The 26,842-nt window shown below is 62.5% G+C and overlaps 3 protein-coding genes across 23 annotated transcripts in view; 2 read left to right on the forward strand and 1 right to left on the reverse strand.

Moving 5' to 3' along the window:
• Window positions 1-3,350, forward strand: part of EP400 (E1A binding protein p400) — a 96,813-nt gene extending 93,463 nt beyond the window's left edge. For all 17 annotated transcript variants that reach the window (XM_036108755.2, XM_036108754.2, XM_078061153.1 and 14 more), the window contains one exon: window positions 632-3,350. In XM_036108755.2, the coding sequence (XP_035964648.2) occupies window positions 632-904 (273 nt within the window). In that variant the 3' untranslated portion in view covers window positions 905-3,350. The remainder of the gene's footprint in view (window positions 1-631) is intronic.
• Window positions 3,351-13,816: 10,466 nt separating this feature from the next.
• On the reverse strand, window positions 13,817-19,039 carry DDX51 (DEAD-box helicase 51). 5 transcript variants are annotated; one of them, XM_078061159.1, is made up of 14 exons: window positions 18,724-19,039; window positions 18,500-18,636; window positions 17,367-17,517; window positions 16,928-17,073; window positions 16,759-16,830; window positions 16,562-16,668; window positions 16,325-16,433; window positions 16,095-16,240; window positions 15,719-15,911; window positions 15,526-15,641; window positions 15,312-15,428; window positions 15,031-15,132; window positions 14,635-14,926; window positions 13,817-14,420 (listed from the first exon to the last, which is right to left on the reverse strand). In XM_078061159.1, exons 1-14 carry the CDS (start codon window positions 19,010-19,012, stop codon window positions 14,394-14,396), a joined length of 2,004 nt encoding a protein of 667 aa, XP_077917285.1. In that variant the 5' UTR covers window positions 19,013-19,039; the 3' UTR covers window positions 13,817-14,393. The 5 variants fall into 5 exon arrangements, with proteins under 5 accessions (XP_077917285.1, XP_077917284.1, XP_077917283.1 ...); XM_078061158.1 differs by having other exon boundaries at window positions 14,635-14,769; window positions 14,863-14,926; window positions 15,719-16,240; XM_078061157.1 differs by having other exon boundaries at window positions 15,719-16,240.
• Window positions 19,040-19,172: 133 nt separating this feature from the next.
• Window positions 19,173-24,658, forward strand: NOC4L (nucleolar complex associated 4 homolog). The gene is made up of 15 exons (XM_036108768.2): window positions 19,173-19,350; window positions 19,460-19,580; window positions 19,935-20,041; window positions 20,318-20,425; window positions 20,625-20,774; window positions 20,850-20,949; window positions 21,038-21,072; window positions 21,470-21,520; window positions 21,630-21,741; window positions 21,934-21,994; window positions 22,180-22,290; window positions 22,378-22,538; window positions 22,640-22,722; window positions 22,833-22,946; window positions 23,030-24,658. The coding sequence occupies exons 1-15, from the start codon at window positions 19,234-19,236 to the stop codon at window positions 23,147-23,149; spliced, it is 1,551 nt and encodes a 516-aa protein (XP_035964661.2). The 5' UTR covers window positions 19,173-19,233; the 3' UTR covers window positions 23,150-24,658.
• The last annotated feature ends 2,184 nt before the right edge of the window (window positions 24,659-26,842 follow it).

Below are 26,842 nucleotides of genomic sequence, written 5' to 3' on the forward strand. Positions count from 1 at the left end.
ACACTTAATCCTTAGGCTAGCAGGACACAAACTGAACACAGTTCAAACTCAGTGTCACATGTACGAAAGGAGCCCATCCACCTGTGGGATCATTCCTTCAGCTGGCAGTTTCAGATGCGTCCTCCAAGCCTAAGCCCCCATACCTTAGTTTTAGGGAAACAGAAAACACGGTCTGCCCGCAGCGACCTTGGTCCTGGGAGTGTCAGTACTACTGGGGACAGCAGTGACCATTGTCACTGAACCGGCAGGCTCCTGCCTTTGTATTTACTGCTGCAAACCGTGGCCGTGGAAAGCAGTGCTTTAACAAAACACTGTTTTGTTCAGAATCACGTGGCGTGCAGATGTCAAGGAACCAAATAGCCCTAAAAGCTGAATGCCGCCACCAGGCCCCAGCTGTCAGCCTTTTCCCAAAAGCAACAGTGATTCCGTTCAGGGGCTCTTTCCTTCTTCTGTGGGGTCGGAAACCAGAGGTCATACTGTGATGCGGCACGTCGTTCTCACACGTCACAGAAGCGTCTGTGCTGACGAGGTTCCTAAAACCCCCCTCCCCATCCCCAGGAACGTCTGATCGGCCGTGTCACTAGGTCTGTGTTTTCTAGGCCGTGTGTGTTTTCTAACCGTTCTGGCCCAGGCTTCCCCACAGACTGTGACCCTGACCCAGGCGACGGCGGCCGGGCAGCAGGTGCAGATGATCCCCACGGTGACGGCGACGGCGCAGGTGGTGCAGCAGAAGCTCCTGCCGCAGCCGGTGGTGCCGAGCGCAGCGAGCCAGCTGCAGAGCCCCGGCATGCCCAGCGCCGCCCCGGTGCCGGCCAGCTCCGACAGCCCCAGCCAGCAGCCCAAGCTCCAGATGAGAGTCCCTGCCGTCCGGCTGAAGACGCCCACCAAGCCTCCGTGCCCCTAGGAGCAGTGGCGGGGCGGCCTCAGGGCCACCGTGCCCCCCCACCTGGCCAGGAGCGGGCACAGCTCACTGTGGGACCGTGGCGGTGTCGGTTGAGGCCCCGGGAGGTTACAGTGGAAACAAAGTGGCGTGTCCTCATTTTATCACCCTGCCTCCAACACCGCGGGGGAGGCGAGCCGCATTACGCGCCCCCGTTTCCGTATCCGGTGACCGGGGAGGAAGTGCTGGTGGCGGCGTCGGCCTTCCGACTCCTGCAGAGCGGTGGTGCGGGCTCTGGAAAGCCGTGCGGACTCTGTGTGCAGTGTTCTGCACGTGGCCACGCGGAGCGTGCAGCGAGTCATAAAGCAGACTTCCTGAAGCGACAACGTGGTCTTGGACGGTGTCCCCTCTGCTCGGTTCCGTATCCCTAACTGAACACTCGTTCTGGTCCTTGGAGAGGAGAGAGGCCGGCTGAGGGAGAGCAGCTCAGGTCCGAGGAAGCCAGCGTGGTTTCTTCTTTCCCTCCTAAGCGGATTTCCAGGCACATTCATGACCTGCTCCCGGCCGTGGTGAAGGGTTACCATCCCCGATTGAGTTTTCATTCCAAAGAGCAGCCAGTGGGGCTGCCCCCGGGCCCTCCCCGCCGTGTGCGGGTGTCCACCTAGCACATCCAGGATACTCCCCCAGCTTGCAGACGAAGCTCGTGTTTGAACGCAGCACACCGAAGCAGGCCCAGACTGCTGTGCGGGTGTCCTTACGCAGCAGAGGTCACCGCTGTGCGAGGGGGTGGGGGGATGCCTGTCCCCACCCCCTCGCGCTCCTGCCCGGCCCAGGCAGGATCTGCTGACGGTAGAGAAGCTCCGCGGACCGAGTGCAGGTGTCACCTACAGAAACGGGCGTCGTGAGCCCTTCATCATGGGCTGGTAACTTTACGCCAGACTTCTGTTGCTTGCGATGCCGCGGTCTTGCACGGGAGCAGATGCACTCCCTTGTGGTTCCGGGTAAAGCAGAGAACCTTCTGTGCAGTATTTGGGGGTGCAGTTGAGGGACAAAGAGGAGGCCACGTGTTTGCTTCTGTTTTATTTTTTTACTACGGCAAGCTAATAGAAGTGTTTGCGGTGGGCTTGATTGGCCGAACCATGTCTGTTTTCCTGGACGCTTTCGCCCAGGCCAGCGCGCGTGCCGGCTGACCCCTCTGCTCTGGCTCCGTGGCTCTCTTCTGTTACTGGGCCCAGAAAATCAGGTCGTGTCGGGTCTGTGTGGGCATTCTGAGAGATTTTCACTCTTCATTTTCTCCGTCCTTCCCCATGTACCACTTGAAGTGACACGAAGGAACGTGGACCGTAGTTTTGGTTTCCCATCGATTTGTGTGGACAGGAACGTGGCGGCATTTACTGAAGCAGCTAGGCAGCCCATTATTGAGCTCTGGGTGAGAAATTTGGAGAAAAGTAAAAATCAAGTGTTGAAAACGTGGAAGGGACTGAACGTTTTAGTTCACTTGAATTACGGGGAAGCCATCCTGTGGTTTGTGTTCTCGCACCCACACTGGCTGGTTCTGGCGTGGCCGGAGCTACTGGGAGAGGACACAGCGTGCAGGGCGCTCCGGCTCTCTTAACCCCAGACATGCCGAGCTACAGTGTGTTTCAGCTTCTTGGGATTTGTGCGCCCCGTTCGTCTGCCCCTTGCCCTTCTTGGGGCGCCGGCAGGTGGCTCGGGGAGGAAGAGGCCCCGGCCGGGCCTGCTGTGGCGCACCCTGCTCGGGGCTGCCCGGACGGAACGGCGGGAGAGTGCAGAGCATCTCTCAGAACTGAGCTGGGGTGCGAGCGCGGGGGGCGGGGGGCTCCTGCCTTCCTTAGTGCACCAGTGAGAGTCCCTCGTGGGCGAGGGCGCGTCCTTCACTGGCTCCTGACGCAGAACGCAGAGCAGACGGTTGCCTTTCGTCCTACTTAGACGCACCAGCGGCCTCGCCGGCTTCGCTAGTTGCTCCAGGAAACATCCTCCTCCCCGTGCGTGGTTTTCTCGGTCTTCTGTTGTCAGGGGTACACTGTCCACGTTTCTGAGCTCAGTACAAGTGTGGGGGTGGTCTGTCCGCGGACTCCCACATCGCCCGAGGACTGGCGTTCTGGCCGGGACAGCACGCGATGCCCAGAAGTCACACCCGCCGCCGGAATGCTGTCCGAGCCGTCCTTCTGCACTGACAGCCGCTGGCCCTAAGGCCAGGCTGTTTCCCAGGAAGCCGGGCCTGCGCCTGTTCCCGCGCGGTGCCTCCCGAGGCTCGCCTGTGTGCGGTCCTCACCGCTTTCTATTCCCTGTGTAACCACGCAGCTGTTGCGTTTGAAATATAAAGGAAGAAGACTGAGATTGTAAATACTTTGTAAACATACCCATTTGTACTTGAATAGTAGGGTTTTAAAAAGGGCACTGATATCCCGCCAAACAAAAGGTATAATAAAATGACCTTTTTCTATGCTTTCTCGTTTTCGCTCTTATAGAAAACTGGTATTCAAGTTAAAGTAAGACACTAGTTGTGTTTCTTTGGTGTGAAGAAAACACAAAGGGAAAACACGCAGGGTTGGAGGCAGGGGCCCCCACGCCATGGAAGGAGTGGAGCATGCTGGGTGGTTCTCAGGGAAAGCTGCTCTCTCGCTGGGGAGACGGCCTTCGCGCTCCAAACATACGTGTGGAGGAAAACCTGGTACGTGTGGACGCCGCCGCCGCTCTGTCCTCATGTGACCTGCCGCCCACAGGCACCCCGTCTGGTGGACGGCCGGGTGCAGCTTCGCACGCGCTCTACTCAGCACCCCTCTAAGCAGGCGGCCTGCACGTGTAACTTTTATTTATCATCTCTTTTGCTTTTATATTACTTCTCCTTTTGTTAAAAAAAAAAGTTGCCTAGGTGGCTCAGTCGGTTGAACATCCGACTCTTGGTTTCGGCTCATACCATGATCTAAGGGTCCTGGGATCCAGCCCCGCGTTGGGCTCTGCACTCAGCATGGAGCCTGGTGGAGGTTCTCTCTCCCTCTCCCTGTGCTCATCCCCTGCTCACTCCCTCGCTTGCTTACTCTCAAATAAAACCTTAAAAAAAAAAAAAGTTGCTGATAACAAAAAATACCAACCTTTTAATTAAAAATGCGCAACTTCATACAATGCTAAGAAGCACCCCAAGTAACCCGTGGTTTTTATCTTCCACTGCAGAAATGCGGGCCCAGGAAGCACATGGGCCTGTAGCCTCGGGCTCCATTTCATGTCCCCCCGCCCACCTCGGAGCCAAGCGTGCATCACCTGCGTGCACAGACCTGGCTGGGGGGTCATGGGGCACCTCACTTACGACCCTTCGCCAAGTGCCTGCCGGGTGCTTGGTGTGGAGAGGATGGGGTGCTCCGTGGGTGTGTGGCTCTGCACTCTGGTACCTGCCTCCCATGTGACGGGGCCCTGGCTTCCTCCTGTGTATCCTTCTCCCAAGGCGGCTGTGACATTTGCAAAGCTCTTAGCCTCTGCACTTGGCAGATTATTTCATCGTGATTATTCTCAACGGAGAAGATCGTGTGTTTTCCGAACCCTTCTGTCACCATGACTGTATGAGCACGTCCTTGCCAACTGTATGTGGCCAGGAGGCCGAGGGTGAGCTCATCTGGCCCCAGGCTGTATGTGTGTGTGTGCATTCGAGGTGGGGCGGGTCGCTAAGTGCAGTGATGCTGTCTGGCTGCAGTGGGACGCGCCTCTGAGCCCCGGGGTCCATTTGCCGCCACCTCCAGCACGATTCCGTGTAACGTAGGACACGCCCAGTGGGCTCGCGCAGGCCACTTGCCTACAGCCAGCTTTCGAGGTCTCAGGTCTGTTAAGCAACCTCGTCTCTGCTGCTCAGGTCTCGTGTCAGCCTCGGCCAGGGTGCTTTCCACGCTCCAGATTAGGGGCTGTGGTTTGGGGAGAGAAGAGGGGGACTTCTGCCGTAGGTCCGGGCAGTGGTTCTTCCCTTCTCTGTCCTTGGCCCGCATCGTCCATACCCTAAAATAATCTTCCAAAGGTCTCACCTTAATGGATAATTAGGGTGCGTACATTCAGTGAAATAGAGCGCAGCTACTTTTTTAAAAGATTTTTTATTTATTCATTTGGGGGAGACAGAGAGAGAAGGAGCAGTGGGGAAGGGCAGAGGGAGAAGCAGGCTTCCCGCTGAACAGGGAGCCCCATGTGGGGCTCGTTGCCATGACTTAAGCCAAGTGACCATGACTTGAGCTGAAGGCAGACGCTTCACCAACTGAGATGCCCCTAGAGCGTAGCTATTAAGAACAGGCAGAGCTATATAGTCTGGAATGGGAAGGTCCCGCTAAGGTTCAGTAAGCAGGAAGGTGTAGGACTGTGTGGGATGCTGTCAGAGTGGAGCTGCACGTATGCCTGGCTGTGCGCAGAATATCCTGGAAGGGTGTGTCTGCCTCTGGGGAGGGAGACGGCCGGGGGGGGGGGTGCTCACGGATAAAGGGGTGTCTACTTTGTACCGTGTGGCATGCCCTTTTAATTATTTAGGCAGTTTGCCAAGTACATGAAGCATTAAGGCTCCAACAATAGCGTTCTCATCATGTGCTGGCCCTGCTCGGGACCCTTTACGGGAGCAGGTTCCAGCCTCCGCGAAGCCACCACTCCCTAGTGCCTGGCCTACCCTCTGCTCTCCGACAGCCTTCATCCCTCCACCCCCGACTTTCACTGCTGTTTGTTCAGCCCTCGTCGCAAAGCGCTCTTCTCGGAGGACCAGCCTACGCAGCAAGTGTGCGCTGGCTCGTGGCTACTGTCCTAACGCCGTGACCCCGGCCTCCGAGAGGGCAGTGCCCCTCTCCCCAGCTGCAGGCGCTGTTTCCTCTCCGTTCAGCGAGCATTTACTGCAACACGTACCGCGTGCCGACCTGGTCGCTGGGGGTGGGCATGTTTTAAAACGCGGTCAACACTTGACTCCCCTTTATCCTGAAGGGAGAACTGCCGGCTCGCTGGCCTGGAGCCTGCTGAGCACACGCAGGAACCGTCTAGGAACCGAGCCGCAGCGCTGAGCGGAGCCAGGAGGGCCGGACGGGGCCCCTCCGAGGGGGAGAAGTACGGGGGCGGGGGGACGTCCTGAGGACGCGCCGTGCGGCTCCCATCCCGGGACGGGGCCACCCGTGTGCAGCGGAGACCAGCTCCCCGCTCAGGGAGCAGCACCCACGCTTCGGGGCTTCGGGTCCCAGCTTAAGAGCCTCCGGGCACTTTCTGACCGCGGCCGCCGCCGCCTCTCACTGGGCGTCTGTGTCCTGCGCGTGCCCGCCCCGCGCCCACGTTCACGACGTGCGTGCTCCGTGTGGCAGACGGTGCCGGTGGGGGAACCCGGCGGGGGCACGGGCACGGCCCGGAGGCGGGAAGCCGGAAGCCGGAGGCGCGGACGCCGCCGGAGTGCGCAGGCGCCGGCTGTGAGCCGCGCAGGCCCCGCCCTTCCTCCCGGGGCCTGTGATTGGCCCGCGCCGCGCCTGCGCACTGGGCCCTACGGCCCAGGTCCGGCCTGGTCCCCGCCCGTGGCCGGCCCGGCGGTGAGCGACGGGCGCGTGTCCACTGCGGGCCTGGGGCGCGGGCGAGGGGGCGGTCGTGTCCTCCGCGCCGGGCCGCTCCGGGGACGCCCCCTCCCGGGGTGGTGACCCGTGACCCCCGACCCGCGACAGGCAGAGGTTGGCACCCCTGGGTTCTAGAAACTACCCTCTGTTGTTGCTGCAAAGATAAAATAAAATCTTTTAAGTCCGCTACTTGGAGAACTTCTGGAACAGACGCCACGGCTGTGCCTGCTCGGCGATCGTGTGACAACAGTAACGCCAGCGGTTTCCTTCCCGCGTTTTACATGCGCGGCTCGCCGGCTCCGGGGCACGCACGCGGGTGCGCACCCTGCCCACCGCCCGCCTCCCCGCGCGGGCCCTGTCCCCACGGAGCGCCGCCCCCCACCCCACCAGCCCGGCCCCCAGCCCCGCTCTCTGAGTCTGAGGGCTCCGCGGATCCCCAGCGTCTGTCCTGCGCTCGCTGATTGCCTTCGCCACCGGGTCCTCACGCCGGCCGTCGCGGGCAGGTGTCAGGACTCCCGTCCTTCAAGGGAGGGACACTGGGCTGTGTGGACGGACCACGTGGTGTTCGCCCATCCCCGTCGGGGACACGGGGGATGGGACCCAGTGCGGGGAGCAGTGAGATCCCTCAGGGTCTGCAGGTCAGCCTCTCATGTCCTGAAATGTGCGGTTTGGGTTTGGTTTCTCGTGGTTGCAGGAGGAAATTCTCCCGCCCCCCAGGCCGCTCCGCTCGCGGGACAGAGGCCAAGGCAGGAGCCGCAGGACCCGCCCACGGGGCCCGGGCAGAGCGCCGCCGGCCGCACACCCCGCACACCCCGCCGCCGCAGCTCCCGGCCAACCTCCCCGCCGCACCCCTGCCGCCCGGCGGCCCCAGCAGTGCGTGCAGCCAGCCGTCTGCTTCCTGGGCTGGGGACAGCCAGCCCCGCGGGTGTCGGGTGGGGCTCCCTCGGCCCCGGCGGGCCAGCCCTCCCCAGGTCCCCCCGCCACCAGGCCGCCCGCTGCTCGCGCCGTGGCGCCTCTGTGGGCATCCTGAGGAGCAGATGGCGTCTGTGAGTTTCTCGCTCCCTGAGCACGGCCGTGGTGAGGGCCGCAGGGCGACGTGCCAGCGGAGCGGGGGGGACCGTGGGCTGAGCGGCGGTCCGCAGACTCACCGGCTCTTCCTGGGCAGGTGCTGCCACCGCTGGACGCCGCCACGCCGCTCTGCGTCCTTCCCGCCGGCCTGCTGTCTGTCTTGTCTCCTCCACCCTCGGTGCCCCGTCTGACTGTCCCGTGCAGACCGGCTGCACCTGCCCCCCAGCCAACAACACGCCGGCGATGCTGCAGCCAACAACACGCCAGGCGGGCGTCCGTGCGCAGTTTGGGGCGCCCCCCCCACGGCTCCCAGGACGGACCTGCAGAGCAGGCAAGCTGGTAAGATGCCCTCTCGGCCCAAGGACCTGTGATGACACCGTTTAGAGAGGATCGGAAATGGAAGCGTTTGCATGTATCTGTCAGCGCGGCGGACCACGATTGGAGGGATCTCTCGAGAAGTCATCCTGTCTGTCTGTCTGTGTCACAGCCGCTCAGGGTCCAAGGCAGGGAGGTAGCTCTCCGTGTCCTCCTGTCTGTCCAGCCCTCCCGGGCTTGGCTGTCGGCCCCCTTCGCTTCCTCCTGCGGCTTTCGCTCTGTTCTGTGTCTTGCTCGACGCCCCTGCTGGTGGTTGTGCTCAGTTTTAAGCCTGGGAGCAGGGGTGAGATGCGGGGGGGTGGGGGGGCGCAGAGGCTTCAGGGGCTCAGGATGATCTTTTTGGTGCTTGGACGGGAACTGTATTGTTAGTTTTCTCTTTGGGGTGTATTTCCTTAATTCGAGTAAATACAACTGCAGAGGTGAGTCTGCTTGGCTAGGGGGCGCGGGGAGGACTCTGCGCTGCAGGGCAGGTGGGGGGCGGGCCGGCCAACGGGGGAGGGGGGGAGCGGGGGGAGGGGACCCACTTAGTCGTGAGGGAGGTAACACACAACGCAGTGGGTACAACATGGCGTCCCACACGGGGTGGCCGCGCCTGTCGGGGATGCAGAGCCCCGCAGCGGGTTCTCGAGGCCAGAGACAGGGCGGAGTCACCAAATAGATTTTGTCAGAAAAGAGAAGTGGGGTGCTTACAGTCTTGGAAATTTTGAAATAATGTTAAACAATTAAGATTGTCTTTCTGATTCCCTTACTTGAACAAATCGAAAGCTGCTACGGTTCTAAGCGATATATCCCAGGTCATGTGGACAGTTGGAGGAAAAGCTGGGATTTAAACCCAACTGTCAGCGCAGTCAGGGTCTGCCCCTAAATGTCCGCCCTCCCTCCAGGGCCTCCTACACGGCCTGGTTTCCTTTGTCAGCCGGGAGAGCCGGCTGCGCGACTCGGCGTGAACAACGTCTAACGTCTCCCTGGGCTCTGGATACACGGATGTGCCCTGTCCTGTATTCAGGAAAACGGACGTGTCTGCACAATAAAGGATGACGGGAAGGAGTGTGTGCTCTGATGTAACATCGCTCCTACGGACGAGTGACGGAACGAATCAGCTTGCGGACGCTGCAGATCGACGTCGCTTTTATCCAGATTTCAACACGAGAAAAGATGCGTTTGGCAGAGTAATCTGGGATTTCACAGTCTCGGAGGCTTTGTGCGTCGCGTGAAGGTGTCGAACTGTGACCCCTTGTCTGTTCGGAGACACTGTGTACATGGAATTTCTGTCAAAGGTTTTACGCGCTTTAAAGATTTTATTTAACACTTACTTTCAAGTATTTGGGGGGTGTTCCAGATATCTATTCGTTATGATCAAAACAGATCTCAATTTTATTTATTTATTTATTTATTTTTAAGATTTTATTTATTTATTTGAGAGAGAGACACACAGCTAGAGAGGGAACACAAGCAGGGGGAGTGGGAGAGGGAGAAGCAGGCTTCCCACGGAGCAGGGAGCCCGATGCGATGCGGGGCTCGATCCCAGGACCCTGGGATCATGACCTGAGCTGAAGGCAGACGCCCAAGGACTGAGCCACCCAGGCGCCCCACAGATCTCAATTTTAAAAATTCTTCTTTGTTCTGTGGCTTGGGACGTAGCCTTAGCGACGATTCCGTGGGCGCCTTAGAAGAACCGCGAGCCTCGGGCCGGTTGTGCGGCGGAGCCTCGTGCTTCCCCTGGTCGTCCGTCTTCGCCGCGGCGCGTGGCTGGGGGGTGTGGGCCGTGCGGGGCGCCCAAGGGGCGGGACCAAGGACAGCGGGCAGGCGGACGCTGGGTGGCACCGTCCCTGTCCGAGGGCTGCGCGCGCGGTGTCGGTCTTCCCGCCTGGCCAGGCTCGCCTGAGTCTGGTTCAACAGCAGCCGCCGCGGACGTGCGCGCGGTTCGCCCCCAGCAGCCTATAGGGTCTGCGGCCGGTGGTGTGGAGCACGGCCTGTGAGCACTCCCCGTCTTGCTAGGTTTTGTTGCTTTTCAAGAGCCTTTTATCACAGTTACCCGAAAATTGGCTGGCATCTGCCCTAAGAATTTGTAACCTTAAGCAGAAATTAACAATGCCTTAGGAGGTTCCTCCAGTGCAGAGGAGTCTGTGAAAGAAAGTTGGGCACGTAATTTGTCTTTAATTCTTAGTTAACCCTTCAGGGGTGTACCCAGTAACTACTCCCTGACGTTTTGGTGGTTAAGCGAAGGTAAACGGGTCTGAAGAACGCGTGGAATTATGAAGAGGCTGGTTTCGCGGCTTCCTGGGAGAACCGGCCCAGGGGAAGCATCGTGAACGTGGACTCGGGCGCACCACCCTGGTTTGAGGCCGAGGGCCGGTCTGGGCTGTGAGGTTACGTTGGAATTCGTCGTACCGTTATTCCGTGGAAGTGCGGCCCGCGGCTGGACGCTGCATGTGCTTCTGTCCTACGGGCTTTAGCAGACCAGTGTTTGTCGTCCCAAGATTTGACCTGCTTTGTTGAAGGGTTTTAAAATTTAATCGAAGAGACAAATTTGAGGAAATGTTTAACAGGAGGAGACTTACATGTTTGTGGTTAAGGAAGGTACGAGTATGAAAGTAAATAAAAATATCCTTTAAATGAGTAACAGATCTGTTTAAACCCAAAGAAAATTATCGAAAGACTCAATGTTGAAAGAGGTGCAGGAGCATCTCCGAGTGTTTCCACTTCCGCGAGCGTTTGCCGTAGGGACCGTGGGGCCTGCAGGACGAGGGGTGTTTTGGGAGACCTGCTCCGGACATGTGTGCACGCACTCGTTTTTCGAGTCCCGTGAGCATTCCGAGTTTGCGCTCAGAGGAGGTCCTCGTCCGGAGCCCCCGAGTGCCTCCGGAGAACGGTCACACGTTTCCCAGACCACCGCGTCGACGCAAAATGAACAAACCTTCCAGGGTGTCTTAAAAACAAGGACGAGCGTTTATTCGAGCCCAGGTGAGGACCGCTGCCCGGGATAGCGACCTTCACAGATGAGAGAGAGCGTGGAAGGAATGTGTAACACGGGGCCGTGTGCGCTTCCGTGGCGTCGGGAGTGACAAATCACAGTGACCGAGGACGTTCCAGAAAATGACACGCTCGACCTTGTGCTTTTAGCACCTGCAAGTTTGCAGGCTTCGGACGGATGGGCGCTCGGGGAGGTTTTTACTCTTATCTTCAGTTTGACGTGTTTCTCGCAGGCTGTTTGCTCACGACGCAGACGGACAGCGTGAGCTCGGGGCAGAAATGGAGCCCTGCTCTGAAGGGTCGGGGAGCCCCTCCGACCGCGGCCGCGGCGTAGCCTCCCTGGGGGCGTGGGCGCAGGGCCGGGCAGCGGGGTCACAAGCAGCCCCCGCAAATGCAGACCTCGTGCGGGTCATTGGCCTTTCACAAGAAGCTCCAGGGACGGCAAGCGTGGGCTCGCCTGAGGGCCACGGACGCGGAGACACAGACGCGGAGACGTGGACGCGGAGACGCAGCCAGCAGTGGCTGCCCGACCCAGGGGCCGGCACAACTGGCTCACACCGCGGGGCTCCAGGCCCTCTTGGGCTTCCTGGTGGAAGCAGCCACGAGGACTAGGACTCCTGCCGCAAACTCGTGATTGGGCTGCACCAAGGGCGTCGCTGTCCCCGAGGTCTCGAGGAGACTTCACACTGCTGTAGTCAGCAGGTCGCTCACACTGTGCACTGATTTCCCCAACGTCCGCCGGTATCGCTCCACCTTCCCCCATCACTAAGTACCTGGCTGTAGCCGGAAGAGTAGAGGAGGACAGGTCTTCCTCCCTGTTTCCGCCTCACTCACTGGCACCGGCGTCCGCTGGGTCAGCGTCCACACATCTGAGAAACCCAAACTTCAGTTGTCACAGGTGCGTTTACCCCGTTTCCTGCAGGAACATTTGATGGCAAGACGTGGCCTCACGGAGATCAAGGGACATCTGGTTGGGTGTTTTCTGGTCCGGGAGGGGTTCGCGAAGACGCCCCTCTGTGGGAGAACACTGGTTCATCCGGGCCACTGAGTGAGTGTGGACGCAGGGAGAAGTGGCACTTACATGGGCACCGTGTTTAAGTCCACAGTGACGGTTGAGAACGCTGTGTCCATGAGCCCGTGGGACGCCACGACGGACCTACGAATCCACACTTGTTCTGAGAGCACAGATCTCATTATCCTATCACCTGAAGCATAACAGGTCCCAGGTTAATGACGACGAACATCATGATTTACAGAGATCCAAACCTAACGTTGAGAAGCAGGTGACTGAGCAACGTGGATGTGTCAAAATGGCATCTTTCCGCCGTCAGGCTTTGGGGAAGATGCTGGACAGGTGACGCTCTAGAACACCGTGCGAGACCAGTGAACTGGTGCCTTTGGTCCTCAGCTTGGAAAGCGCGAATGTGTTTGTGTCCATTATCCGTAGATACTGCTAAGACTGCACTTGAGGACTGCCCGTTTGAGGAGGAAGGAATATGACTGTCACCTGGCGAGTAGGTTATTTAAAACAATGAAACATACCCAAAGATACAAATGTAGTGATCCGAAGGGGTACGTGCACCCCGATGTTTATAGCAGCAATGTCCACAATAGCCAAACTGTGGAAAGAGTCCAGATGTCCATGGACAGATGATGGATAAAGATGTGGTTCATATATACAATGGAATATTATGCAGCCATCAAAAAGTGAAATCTTGCCTTTTGCAACGATGTGGATGGAACTAGGGGTATTATGCTGAGTGATGTAAGTCAGAGAAAGACAAAAATTATATGATCTCACTGATATGTGGAATTTAAGAAACAAAACAGATGAACATAGAGGATGGGAAGGAAAAATAAGACAAAATCAGAAGGGAGACAAACCATAAGAGACTCTTAACTCTAGGAAGCTGAGGCTTGCTGGAGGGGAGGTGGGCAGGGGGCTGGGGTCACTGGGGGATGGGCATGAAGGAGGGCGCGTGATGGAATGAGCACTGGGTGTTCTATGCAACTGATGAATCGCTGACCTCTACCTCTGAAACTAATAATACACTATATGTTAATTAATTGAATTTAAATAGACATTTTAAAAATTCCTGAAATGTTAAAATATAGAATGAAGAAGAAAAAAAAGAGTATATTAATGATGATCAAGTATATGAAGGACTCGCGTTGACCAGGATCGTTATTTCCCTGCAGACCGAGAGAAGATGTAGGTACAATTGCAATAAACACAACGGACTCAGGAGGCCAAATAAATAAATAAAACAACGAAGCAACACGCGGTAGAGAAGATTAGCCGTCCGACTGGAAACCCGTCGCGGAGTCCGGAAGTGGGAGCAGCCGTGCGAGCTGCCCGTGCGCGCGCATCTGTCTGGTATCCGTGTTTCTGAGCCGGAGCGTGTCGTATCCGTGTCTCCCCGTGCCCAGCACCGATTCCAGTCATCACACGTGCGCCAAGGCAACAAGTGACACAAGAAACTAGTAAGCACACACCTCGCTGTGTAGAGAGGGAGAGCGTGCCGGTAGGAGACAGGCCCTCCCAGTCAGCCTGGCCTCGGTTTCCCGGGAGTCGGGGGGACGTCCCTGGCACAGGCAGTTCGGTGTCTCCGTGGTGGAGCCGCCCCCACAGACGTCGAGCCCGCCAGGCTCCAGCGGCCAGCAAGGCCCCGCGAGGGGGCGGGAAGTGGGTCCCATGCGGCTCCCAGGCCACCCCGCCCTGTCCCTGTCCTGGGGCTTCTGCAGCTTTGTGTTCCTGGCTGCAGCCAGGTGGGCCGTGCGCGGCCCCCGTGCGTGGAGAAGCTGGTTTCACGTGGAGAAGGTTGGTTTCCGTCCCTGTTTCCTGTACCCTCCCGCGGCCCCGTGAGCAACCACGCGGCCGGGTTCCCCAGTGTTACGCGGCCGCAGCGAAGAGCACGCTTTCAGGACAGACAGAAAAACCACAGCCTGATCCTGGGTTTTTAAAGTTTGTTTTAATATCAGCATAGGATTCTGACCCCAACAGCGGCTCGGCGCTCCTGAAGCCTGTTTTCCGTTACGCTCCTGACGCACGTCCTGGCGTGCAGTGAGGTTGGCCTCGTCCCCGTGCGGAGACGCCCCGCTGCGCGGTCGGGGCTGTGCCCACGCCGCGTGGGCGGGGACGCTTCGCACTGTGACGGCGCCCGGAACGGCGCACGATGTGCAGGACGGCGGGCGGCAGCCGTCCTGAGGACACCCAGGGTCCCCTAACGGGCCCAAGGCTACGCCCCAGACGCTGCCCCGTCAGCTCTGCAGTAACCTGAGCGGTTTCCCCCGGGCCCGAGCTTGCCTGGCGCCAGGCCTGCTGCAGCGACCGTATCCAGGGCCTGGCAGGAGGAGGCCCCTTCCGCTGGCTGTTCCTTCCGAAACCCAAGGAATCGGTCTTTTGCTCACATACCCAGCAGCCACTGCTCAGGGTTCTTCCGGAAAGGAGGGGGCTAGGCCCAGCAGGAGGCACGGGCTGAGAAGGGTCTGCGCTGCGGTGGGCTCAGCCCGCCTGTCCCCCGAGCCCGTCAGGGCGCCTTCTGCCTTCGCTCTTCCTGCGGAAGGGAGGCCAGAGGCTCGCGGGGCGCCACCTGCCGCCCCTCCCAAGCGGCAGCACCCAGCACTCGCTCAGAAAATGCAGATCTGGCCCTGGCCCCCTCCCAGGGCCGTGCGCCCCTTCCCGCCCTGCCACCCTCTCCCCTTCTCGCACACGTCGTCCGGTCTTCCCAGACGCCAGACGCGGGTCACCAGGATGCCCCGGCCCCTCACCTTGACGGCTCGCTCCAGCTGGGACAAGGCCGCCTCGTACCGCGGGACCAGCGGCTGCAGGAGCTCGCCCGGGATGTCGTGCCGTGCCGTCTCCAGCACCCCAGCCTCGGCTAGCATGCGGAGGAACCTCCTCTCCTGCGGGGAAGCAAGCGGGAAGGGGCCCTGTTTCCCGCGAGCAGTGCTGCCGGCAGAGGTCCCGGGCCCTGGGTCGGACTCCAGCAGACGCACCTGCACTCTGAGGAGCAGCGTGAAGGCCTGTCCGGTTTTTCCAGCGCGGGCGGTTCTTCCGACCCTGAAACCAAGCACAGCTACCTCCAGGACGGTGGCCCCCAGGGGCCCGAGGGGACAGGGCTTCCCTCCGGGGACCCTCCCTCCAAGAGCGCGGGACGGCCTTACCGATGGACGTAGGTGCGCAGGTACTGGGGGGCGTCATAGTTGATGACCAGCTGCACGCCCTGCACGTCGATGCCTCGCGCGGTGGCGTCTGTGCTGATGAGGCTGGGGAACACCGGGGCTGTGGGCCCTGCCCGAGGCCGGGAGCCCCCCTCCGCCCCCCGCCCGGCCCTGCTGGGGAAGCCACCACACTGAGGCGGCGAGTCTCCCGCAGGAAGACGCCCTCCGAGGGCCCAGGCTGGTAGCTGGCGGGAGCATCCCCCTCCCTCTTTCCAGGTACTCACAGCTGAACCTTGCCCTGCTCAAACTGCTTCAAGACCGCCTTCCTCTGGCCGGGCCCGCAGCGGGAGGAGAATTCAGCCGCGCTCACACCTCCGAAAGCCTGGACGAGCAGGAAGAGCCTGGGTGGGAAGAGCCGGAAGGAGCCGGGTGGGCAGGGCCTGGAGCCTGCCCCCACTCTGTTCCCCTCTCCTCCCCCTCCGCCCACTTGGGCCTCACCTGTGCGAGTTCTCGCGGGAGTTGGTGAAGCAGAGGACCCTGGAGAAATTCTTCTCCAGGATCAGATGCAGGATGGCCAGTGGCTTAGTGCGGAGGCTGCAGGGCACGTAGTGGTGCTGTGGGGACAGCACAGGGTCGGCCAGGCCCCAAGCACCTGAGGCACCCCCTCCCCGCCCCTGCACGCCCCGCTCACCGAGAGCCCTGCAGGGAAGGTGTACTTCCCGCCGGAGTCCCTGTCTTCGTCAGTGTCTCTGGGGCCCTTGTACGTCAGCCCCGTGGAGAAGAGCCGGGGCTGGTAGAGGCCCAGCTGCTGCAGCTTCTCAGGATTCTGCGTCAGAGTGGCCGAAAAGAGCAGCTTCTGCAGTGGCATCTGAGGACAAGAAATACTGAAAGGGGAGCGGGTGATGGGACAGCAGCCTTGGTCTAGCCAGCTGACCTGCAGAGCCCCGGCCACCCCAGAACACACCAGACCAGACTGGGGCCGAGGGGTCTCAAAGACAGAGAGAAAGCACGACGGGGCTGTCCACAGGCGGCCACACCGAGTGCAGGGCAGGCTCAGTGTCAGGTACCTGGCGGCAGTCGTGGCCCGGGGTTGCCGCCTCTGGAGCAGAGCGAAGGGCTCCTTGGCCCCGTCCCTCGGGAAGGCCGCCTCCACCACCCGGGGCAGCCAGGACTGGTGCATGCTGTCTACCATGCGGTCGGCCTCATCGATGACCTAGGGGAAGCGAGAAGCCTGGTGTCTGGTGGCCGAGGTCTGCGTTGGCCCCAAACCCCAGCCATCCCCCGGGGGGGGACTTACCAGGAAGCGGAGGTGCTGGAGGCTGAATCCTGGGGTCTGGTCGATGTGGTCCACCAGGCGGCCAGGAGTGGCCACCACCACGTCAGCCAAGCAGCGGAAGCCGTCTGCTCTGAGGAGCGGAGTGGCTCAGCAAAAGGCCCCACGCCGACCCCCCCCCAATACCACAGGGAGCCTGCACACAGGGTTCAGAGAGCCACTCCCTGTTCCCTGAGGAGCCCCCAGCCCCGCAGGACCTACGTCTTCTGGACAAGACTCTCCTGCTCCTTGATCAGCGACTTCTGCCCAGTGATCAGGGCGACACGCAGAGGAGTGGCATCTGTGTAGATGTTGAACACTTTGCTCACCTGGAGAAGGAGCGGCCGTCACCAACCTGGTACAGAGCACCACAGCGAAACAGGGCCTAGGTCTGACCTGGGGACGTGGGGTGCACGTACCTGCTGGGCCAGCTCCTTGGTGGGCAGCACAACCAAAGCACGGACCTGGCAAACAGCTCGACGTAATAGGGCCTGGGGGGCGGGGGGGGGACACGACAACCACCTGAGTCAGCAGAGCCGGCTCCCTGCCTGCAGAGCCCACCTGGAGGGTGGGGGTCCTTATACTCACCTGTACCACCGGAATGACAAAGGCCAAAGTCTTCCCACTGCCCGTTGGGGCAGAGACACAGAGATCACTGGGCCAGTAGCCACCTCTGGCCACCAGAAACCCGTTGGCTGTGCTCTCCAGGAGGGCAGGAATCACTGCTGCCTGGACTGGACAGAAGGACGAGACACAGGTCACATTTGCGCGGGAACACCCAGGATCAGCACAAGCACTGGAGTCCAAAGTAACCTCACCCTTCACCTCTGACTTCCAGACGAGGCTGTTCTCGCTCAGCGATGGCAGCAGAGCCTCTAGCAGCACCAGGCCCAGGCGGCCAAAGATGCCAAAAACCCAGAGGGCATTGAGCTGGACATGCCTGGGGCCTGTGTTCACAGCTGCTACACTGTGGCCTCGTACGGCTCTCGGTGAGAAGGCTCTTGAAAGCGTGCCCCTGCCCCCGCACCTGGGAAGTAGGACGATATGCCATGAGCCCGCAGTTTCTTCTGCATGTCAGGGTGGACTTCAGGGATGTCCTCGATAGGCACCAAATCTTCAGTGACACTCTTTCCAACGCGGCTTGGCTCAGCCAACCACGACGGCAGGAAAGGCTGGACCTACCGTAAAGAGAGGCCAAGTGAATACTCCGGGGTCCGTGGGGCTAGGGGAGCAAGACCCGCAGAAACAAAGGACTCAGGTACTCACGCTGAAGAGACCACAGCAAGGCAGGCCGACTACCCTATTTCCCAGCTTCTCCCGTCCCCCACTGTCCACACAACTTTTAAAGGAATTAAGAAACACACACCAGAAAGTGACACTCCCCTGAGCAGAACCACCCTGGGGGGCTTCCTCCCACACCTAGGATAACATCCACACCCAAGGTGCGCCTGCAGAGCCATCCGTGACCTGGCACTCACCGGCCCCCAACCTCATTTCCTATCACTGGCTGTACCTTAGCCACATATGCTCTGTTCCTACACACCGAAGCTCACTGCTGCCTCAGGGCCTTTGCGCTAACCCTGCCTTCTGCCAGACGCTCACCTCCCCTGCCCATCTCACCCCGGCTGATCCCAACTCAACATGGACCTCCACACGGGCACAGACATGAAGGGGCCCCTACGCACCCTGGCAAGCCTGCCATCTCCTTCCTGGCAGCTCGGTACTCACTGAAAACCTCCACCAAAATAAAAAGAAGACTAACTTAAAAGCCCCCTGGAAACTCCATTTTTTTTTTAACCAGGTGGATGAGCAGAAAATAGACACTCCTTAAACACACCCACCAAGTAAGTGAAACTAGTTTTAAGACCCAACTGTGACAACAACAAACCCACTTACTATACTCACAAAATCTTTTTTTTACGATCAAAGCAAAAATACCGAGCTTGCACGAGACTCGGACACCCAAAAACAAACGGACAAGCCACGCGACCGCAGTCGGAAGACGTTCACGTACTGGACACTTGGGCACGGCCACCAGGCGCAGGCGCGCCCTCCGAGCTGCCCCACGAGCGGCGGCAGGACTGGCCCAACCACCCCACGCAGCTCCCGCTGAAGCAGAGTCGCCGAAGGCTTCCCTTCCACCGCCGGCCGCTCGCTCACCTTCGGCGCCCTGCTTCTCCCGCAGCCCCCGAGCAGCAGGGCCTGGGCTGGAGGCCCCGACGCGTCTCCGGGGGGCCGTCCGCCCGGCTCCTCCGGCGGCCCCGCGCCGCTCTCCCCGCGCGCCTCTTCGCTGCTCCCTGCGGGGCAGAAGCGGCCCAGGGCGGCGCGTCAGCCCCCCGCGGACCCGGGTCCCACGGCCGCGCCCCCGCCCGGCCCGGCCCCACCTGCGTTCTCGTCCTCGCCGTCCACTTTCCGCCGCTTCCCCCGCGGCGCGTGCGGGCTCCCCGGGGCCCCGCCGCCCTCGCGCCTCCGCGGTCTGCGCGGCCGCCGCCGCCGCCGCCCCGCCGCCTCCGACGTCCGCGCGGCCTCCCGCGGTTGCGGCTGCTTCTGCTGCTGCCGCTCTCGGGCACGGCACTGCAGCCGCTCCAGCAGCGCGCGCGCCCGGCCGTCCGCCTCGGCCTCCGCCCCGGCCGCCTCGGGGCCCGCGTACCGCGCGACGTGGAAGAGCGCCATGCCGGCCGGCCGCACGCCTCCCGGCCAGACGCGCCGCGATGACGCCAGAGGCGCAGGCCGGTGACGTCGGGGGCCGGAGGCCCCGGGCGCGGGGAGGTGACGTCACAGCGGGGCAGGGCGGCGGCCGCCGCGTGCAGGAGAGCCCGGCGCGGGGAGGTGACGTCACGGGGCCGGGCGGCGGCGCGTGGGGCCGGGTGTCTGTCGCGTGGGGCGGCGGCGGCATGGAGCGGGACCCCGGCCCCGAGGGCGCGCGCCGGGCGCTGGGCCGCCTGCTGGAGGCGGTGCTGGGGAGCCGCGGCCGGGCCAACGCCGTGTTCGACATCCTGGCCGTGCTGCAGGTGGGGGCGCGCGGGGCGCGGCGGCCGGGGGCTCGGCGGGCGGATGGCGGGGCCGGGCGTGGGGCAGCGGTGGGGCCTGGGGGCCCCCGCGACCAGCCTGTTCCCGCAGTCCGAGGACCACGCGGAGACCCAGGAGGCGGTGCGCGCGTGCAGCCGCCTTTTCGGGGCCCTGCTGGAGCGCGGAGAGCTGTTTGTGGGCCGGCTGCCGTCCGAGGGCTCGGCCATGGCAGGTGAGCGTCCCCGGGGCGCCGGGCCGTCCTCCGGCTGCGGGCCCGCGGGTCAGCGGGGGCGGGCGGGGGGTGGGGGCAGAGACAGCCCCGCGGCCCGGTCACCACGGGGTCTGCTCGTGGCATCTGACGCTGTCCGATCTGTGCGCTCAGCGTCCCAGGAAGCTGGGGTCATGCGTCCCCACCCCCGGTCGTTTAGGTTTTGGGGTAAAATGAGGGACGAGGGACTGTGCCCTCGGGGCAGGAGGTTCTTCGTCCCGCCCCAGGTCTGGGGCCACGGTGACTGCACCCATTTCCCTGGTGGGGCTGGGTGGAGAGTAGCGGGCACGTGTGGGCTGAGCCTGTTGCTCCCCGTAGGGTCTCAGGGGGCTGCGCGCAAGTACAAGGTGTGGATGAGACACCGTTACCACAGCTGTTGTAACCGCCTGCAGGAGCTTCTGGCTCACCCCTCCTTTGAGGTCAAGGTGAGTCACGCTGACCGCCTCCAGCGTTCCCTGCACCCCCAGCCGTGGGCCGTCCACACGCACGGAGGGGGGCTGAGGATGCCTGCGTCTGCGTTCCTGGACCCTCCTGAGGCCGTGTCCTCCTGTCTGGTTGGCGTCCTGGCGTCCCGGTACTTGTGGGAATGCCGTGTGGAGCGAACTTGGGTTTGCGTGCTGGGGGGAGCTGTGTGGCTGTGCCTGCGGTGGGCGTGGCCTGTGGTCAGGCGCCTCGGCCACCCTGCTACGCGCTGTCCCCAGGAGCTGGCTCTCAGCACGCTCATGAAGTTCGTGCAGCTGGAAGGAGCTCACCCCCTGGAGAAACCTAAGTGGGACGGCTACTACCTGTTCCCTCGGCAGCTCTTCAAGGTGGGGTGCACGGGGGTGGGGGGACAGAGCCTCCGGCCAGAGCTGGGATGGGCCCTGGCACAGGTGGCTAGTGAGTGCCGTGCGTTTGCCGTACCCTCCCCTGCAGGAGGGGTGAGGCTGCCGGCTCGGTGGTCTCCTTGGGCGGTCCCTTGGTCGTGGGGCTGACGCACTGAGGCCCACCTCCCTGCTCGGCACCCAGGCGGTGGTGGAAGGCCTGCTCTCTCCGGAGGACGACTGCTCGCTGCTCCTGTCCCAGTTCCAGGAGTACTTGGAACACGACGACATCCGCTACCACACGATGCGGGCAGCCACGGACGTCGTGGGCCGCGTCGCTGACAGGTACCCAGAGGTGAGCCGGCTGGGTCCCGTGGCTGGGGACGGGTGGGCGGTGGCCATGCCCGTGCTCAGGTTAGGCTTTCTGCAGGTGCCGCTCACGTTCTGGAACAACGCCTTCACGCTGTTGTCGGCTGTGAGCCTCCCCCGCCGGGAGCGTAGTTCCTCCAGCTTCTACGTGAAGCACGTGGGTGAGCGTCCTGGGCAGGCGGTCGGGCAGGGGCACCTGGTGGGCTGCGTCCTCTCCCGCGTGCCCGCTGATCCTTCCCTTCTGTGCAGAGCTGACGCGCACGTGGAAGGTGCTTCATCTGAAGGTGAGATGCTGCGGAGGGGTTGGTGGCCTCCCTGGGAGGGGGGTCCTTTCAGAAGGAGGCACGCATGTGGGACGGGAAGAGAACTAGCTGCCCCTTGCCTGGCTTAGGCAGGCGCGGGGTGCCACACAGGGACTCCTCATAGGGAGCGGGAGCGGGGTGGGGGAGGCGCACACGTACCCAGTTCCCAGGCTCTCTGTGGGCCCTTGTTACTGTGGGCGGTCACAGACGCGACGTTCCTCTGCTTCCATACGGCTGGGATCCACGCGGGGCGTTTTCTCTTGTCTAGTAGGGGGTTCTCGGATTTGGGGTTTCGAGCTCCTCGTCCCACAGGGGGGCGGGGAGGCCGTGTGTCTGGTGTCCCCTCCTGGGGGCAGCTCTGACGCCACATCCACCCTAGGAGCACAGGAAGGCGTTCCAGCTGATGTGGCTCGGCTTTCTCAGGCACAAGGTAGGGGCGGGGTGGGGCGGGCGGGGAGCAGGCGCCCCGTCTGGCTCCGTATGGCTCACGGGGTTCTTGGAGTGGGGCAGGTGCACCCACACCTGCGGCTTCCCGACAGCTGCCTCTGAGCCTCTACAAGAAGGTGCTGGTGGTCATGCACGACTCTATCCTGCCGCACCTGGCCCAGCCCAGCCTCATGATCGACTTCCTGACGCGCGCCTACGACATGGGTGAGTGCTGAGCTCCCGGGCGGGCCGGTGTGTGCCCGCGGGCTGGGCTCCTGCGGCCGTGAGGCTGGGGGGCCGTCCTCAGGAGTCTGCTTCCCCGCCGCCCCGGCCTGGCGGCCTGCAGCTTTGTTGGACTCGCCCCGGGCTGGAGGGATGGGCTGGGCTGGGGCTTCACAGCCGCACACGTGTCTGCAGGGGGAGCCATCAGCCTCTTGGCCTTGAACGGACTTTTTGTCCTGATTCACCAGCACAACCTGTGAGTACTCCCCCGGGAGGTGTCCGCCGCGGGCCGGGGAGCCGGCTGGGCTGTGCCCAGGGTGGTGGGGTGGGGGTTGGGCTGGAGAAGGGCCGGGGCGGGGACGGAGCCCCTGGAAGCCGCCACCGGTCTCTTCGTTGCTCCACCCCCGTGCCTGCTGCTCAGTCACACTCCCGCTCCCCTAGCGAATACCCTGATTTCTACCGCAAGCTCTACGGTCTCCTGGACCCATCTGTTTTTCACGTCAAGTACCGGGCCCGGTTTTTCCACTTGGCAGATCTCTTCCTGTCATCCTCGTGAGTGCCAGGGGTGGGGCTGAGACCCAGAGCGGGGACTGGGGTGCTGGGCGAGGGGGTCTCAGTCACACCTACCGTCCCGCCCAGCCATCTGCCCGCCTACCTGGTGGCTGCCTTCGCCAAGCGCTTGTCCCGCCTGGCCCTGACGGCGCCCCCCGAGGCCCTGCTCATGGTCCTGCCCTTCATCTGCAATCTGCTGCGCCGGCACCCCGCCTGCCGCGTCCTCGTGCACCGCCCCCTGGGCCCTGGTGAGTGCGGCTGGGGGCGCTGGGGGACCTGGGGGCCTGCCCTCCCCCAGCAGCCAGTACACCGGGGCCGGTCGTGGAGCAGGGCCTGGTCTCGTTCCTAGAGCTGGATGCCGACCCCTATGACCCCGAAGAGGAGGACCCCGCCAAGAGCCGGGCTCTGGAGAGTTCGCTGTGGGAGCTGCAGGTGAGCACGCCGGGCGCGTCCCCCATCTCCTGGCCCACCTGGGTGTGTGCGGCGTGCGGGTCTCCTGGCTGCCCGGCGGGGGGGGTGGTGACGTCACACGTGCCCTGCAGGCCCTCCAGCAGCATTACCACCCCGAGGTGTCCCAGGCCGCCAGCGTCATCAACCAGGCGCTGTCCGTGCCTGAGGTCAGCATCGCGCCGCTGCTGGATCTCACGGCGTTTGAGGTGAGGGGGGGACGCTGAAGCCTGGGTGGCCGGGGTGCAGGGACCGCGCAGTGTGGGAGCGTCCATCTGTCCGTCCCTTGCAGGTCTTCGAGCGGGACCTGAAGAAGAAGGGCCAGGAGTCGGTGCCACTGGAGTTCATCCCCGCCCAGGGTCTGTTGGGCCGGCAGGACGACCTCTGCGCCCAGCACTTCACGCTTAGCTGACCCTGTGACCTCCCCTCCCTCCTCGGCCCCCATAAGTGGTTTTGTGGGAGAGCCACTGGGGTGGGCTGGGGGTGGCTAGGAGGGGTCTGGGGAGGCGCTGAGCCCGTCTCCTGGCTCCCGTGGTGGCTGTGTCTACGGGCCGCCGTCCCCAGTGCTGGCCACGCTGTGTGCACCTGCAGCGACCTCCACCCCCCCCGGCACGTGGTGTCCAGGGGTCTCTCCCTCCACTGAAGCCTGGTGGGGAGGGGGCTGCAGAAGTGGCTCCTGCCACGGGGCTCCGGGTGCACAGGTGTGGCTGCTGCCAGCCCTACAAGCTTCCCCAGGCACCCCACACTCCCCGGGGCCCTCGTATCCAGGGAGGGTCTGGGCCACGCCCCCCACCTGTCCAGTGCGGTTGGACTCCGTGACCCAGGAGTGACAGTGAGGGCTCTGTCCTGGTTAGTCTTGGGGCGCACAGGGAGCGCACACGCCCACTGCTGGCCAGGTCCAGAGGAGGACACCTTTGTCCCCTGACCCCCAGGGTGCTGGGGTGTGTGTGCCCTGTCAGAGGGAGTTAGCTGGAGGCCGCTTCACCCTTCCATCCTGTCCCCGAGCAGAGTGGGCACCGGCAGCCACAGGCCAGTGGCTTATTTTGTGCAAAGGTGTTTGTTCTTTCGAGGCCCCGTTTCTGCCAGGCGAGCCTGCTCCTTGAGCCTGGGTTTCCTCTTTAAAAACCTGCTTGTCTGGGGACGGAGGAGTCGGTGTGACGGCAGCTCACGTGGGCTGGGGGGGCTGGCAGAGACACAGGTGGGGGTGGAGAGCCCGCGAGGGAGAGACCCCCGTTGCCCTGCAGCCTCCTGAGTTCCCGGACACCCCCACCCCACAGGAGCGCTCTGGGGTCACAGAGGGCAGTCGTTTGGCCGGTTTGGTCTCTGGGAGCTGCTCCTGTGGCCCAAGACCCTGGTGTGCCTGGAGGGGGCTTTGCCCAAGGAGTGAAGGGGCGCCTTTTCTCCGTACAGGGTTGTGTGAGTCAGGGACACTAGCGCCCCACCCCCCGGCTGAACTGCCCTGGCTCCCTCCCAAGCTGGTTCCTGCCCCAGGGCCTTTGCACTGCTGTTGCCACAGCTTTCCCCTGACCTTCAGACCCCAGGCTGAGTGAGGCCTTCCGGAGGCCTCTGCTGAGCATCCTGTGTTTGACAGCGTTTTGTGCGTCCCACCCGGCCCCCACCCACTTACCTTCATGGCCCGGCTGCCCTGCAGCAGTCCACCGACTGTCCCCGCCCGCCTTCCCAGGGACCGAGGGAGGCTCGTTACTGACCGGCCTCGTCCCCTGGCCCAGGACTTGCCTGGCTCGGAGGAGGGGCTCATGCACATTTGTGGGGGACGGTCTCGAGGCTCCTGAATGGCCTGCTACCAGAGGTCATCAGTGTCCCACCTGAGCCTCGGTGCGGGGACACCAGGGGGCAGATGGATGGGCTGAGCCCTCACTGATTAAAAAATGCCATTGATTTTTGAAGTTAAATTATAAAAGGCTTGAGCAGGTTTTTATTTTTTTCCAAATTCAGCATCGTGTGTTCTGTGTAGACTTTCTTATTCTGGCAGATTCGAGGACTCCCACGCCCTGGACACCTCAGTCCACTACACCCCCTGACCCCCAGGGCTGGGCAGCTGCATTTTGCCACATTGGTATTGGGTTGGTGTTTCTTTTTTATTTTATTTTATTTTATTTTTTCCAAAGATTTTGTTGAGTTAGAGAGCAAGAGTGGAGGGGGGGCAGAGGCAGAAGGACAAGCAGACTCCCTGCTGAGCTTAGAGCCCAATGGGGGGCTGGATCCCAGTACCCCGAGATCATGACGTGGGCTGAAACTGAGTCGGACGCTCAGCCCACTGAGCCACCTAGGCCCCCGGGTTGGTGTTTCTCCACCTCCGGTCCTGGTTGCCCTTTGGGTGGTCGGCTGAGTGGACGCGGGGTGGGGGCAGGGATGGAGGAGACGGCAGCCCCGCTGGGGTGGCCGGGACAGCCTCTGAGGCTTCTGGGCTGGGGGCCTGACACCTGACCGGCGTCAGGGCTTCTGGTCGAGGGGATATTAGAGCTAGACGGTCAGGGTCTCTGGAACCCTTTGGGATCTGAGTGAAAGTGTTGGGGTGGGGCCTGGGGTCTGCACTTGTAGACCCTCCCTTGCCAGGCAGTCACTGTTCTAGGAGGTCTGAACATCTTGGGGAGAGTACGTGACACTGCTGGGCGAGAGCGTCTGCGTGGAGGACTCTTCATACTGTTCGGGGCTCCCAGCCCGCCTGCCACGGCAGACCCAGGGTCAGACTGGGGGGGGGGGTCTCAGGGACCCTGGACCGGCTGTGGGGGTCAGACGTCAGGGGGTCTCGGGGACCCCGGACTGGCCGTGGGGGTCAGACGTCGGGGGGGGTCTCAGGGACCTCAGACTGGCCGTGGGGGTCAGACCGGGGGGGTGGTCTCAGGGACCCTGGACCGGCCGTGGGGGTCAGACGTCGGGGGGTCTGGGGACCTCGGACTGGCCGTGGGGGTCAGACGGGGGGTCTTGGGGACCTCGGACTGGCCGTGGGGGTCACACGGGGGGGTCTCGGGGACCTCGGACTGGCCGTGGGGGTCACACGGGGGGTCTCGGGGACCCTGGACCGGCCGTGGGGGTCAGATGTTGGGGGGTCTCGGGGACCCCGGACTGGCCGTGGGGGTCAGATATCGGGGGGTCTCGGGGACCTCGGACTGGCCGTGGGGGTCAGACGGGGGGTCTCGGACCCCAGACTGGCTGTGGGGGTCAGATGTGGGGGGATCTCACGGACACCGGACTGGCCGTGGGGGTCATGTGGGGGGTCTCGGAGACCCCAGAGTGGCCATGGGTGTCAGAAGGGGGGGGTCTCGGGGACATGGGTGTGTATGAAGTTGGGAAACCCCTGAGAAGGCATCCTTGCAGCTGCTCCCCCACCAGGCAGTAAGCGGGACAAAACCCCCATGACGGGAGCTCATAGGTCATCAGGCAGAGCAGGGCGAGGGATGCTTCCGGAGTAGAAAACGTCAGTGGAGGCCGCCTTGGATGGAGCGTCCAGAACCGACGTCCAGGCCCCGGGGGCAGCAGGGGCAGTCAGGAGCCTCCCGGGTAAGGGAGGACCAGCGGCCTCCCGTATGGTCCTGGGATGGCATAGGTGGGATGATGGACCTTTCAGGGTGTGGGGGAGGGCACGTAGCAAAGGGGGGGCACTTGGGGATCCCCAGTGCCGCGGTGTGTGTGACCCTGACCAGGGTCGGTGCCCACAGATGGCCCGGCCCTTCCCTTCTCTCCTCTGCTTGGGGCAGCAGTGGCCTCCTTGTCCACTCGGTTCGTCAGCCCCCATTACCGTGTAGCCACCCCCCAGTGCCAAATGCTACTTCTCTCTTCCCGGCCCATATGTCCCTCCCTGACACCACCCAACCCAGGGGAGAGGGGGACCCTGACCAGCGGAGACCCCACTCCTGTCCTATCCAGAGCCGGAGCTGAGGACAGAATGCGTATCGGTTTGCAGAAGCTCAGGGGTGTGGCGTTTCCTGCCCCGCGAGGAGGTTTGCGGGGAGCTGGCCCTCTTGTTCAGGGGGCCAGGGACACAGGGCCCCTTCCTGTGCCCGTGAGCAGCTCCCGGCTCACCGCCCCCCTCCCGGCGCGGAGGCTCCAGCGTAGACCGAGCGCCTACTGTGCGTGGGAGCGT

This window comes from Halichoerus grypus, chromosome 13 (genome assembly GCF_964656455.1).
Source record: "Halichoerus grypus chromosome 13, mHalGry1.hap1.1, whole genome shotgun sequence".
In the NCBI taxonomy this organism is placed as follows: domain Eukaryota; kingdom Metazoa; phylum Chordata; class Mammalia; order Carnivora; family Phocidae; genus Halichoerus; species Halichoerus grypus.

Bases quoted from the DNA above. Each gene is read 5' to 3' on its own strand.
- DDX51 (XM_078061157.1), bottom strand. From the start codon at position 19,012: ATGGCGCTCTTCCACGTCGCGCGGTACGCGGGCCCCGAGGCGGCCGGG. The intron at 17,074-17,366 runs GTGCGGGGGCAG...CCTTCTGTCCAG, and splicing joins CATATCGTCCTACTTCCCAG to TCCAGGCAGCAGTGATTCCT. The intron at 15,642-15,718 runs GTGAGCGGGGCG...CTGTCCCCACAG, and splicing joins CCTTCCCTGCAGGGCTCTCG to CACCACTACGTGCCCTGCAG.
- NOC4L (XM_036108768.2), top strand. From the start codon at position 19,234: ATGGAGCGGGACCCCGGCCCCGAGGGCGCGCGCCGGGCGCTGGGCCGC. The intron at 20,426-20,624 runs GTGGGGTGCACG...CTCGGCACCCAG, and splicing joins TCCCTCGGCAGCTCTTCAAG to GCGGTGGTGGAAGGCCTGCT. The intron at 22,539-22,639 runs GTGAGTGCGGCT...TCTCGTTCCTAG, and splicing joins GCACCGCCCCCTGGGCCCTG to AGCTGGATGCCGACCCCTAT.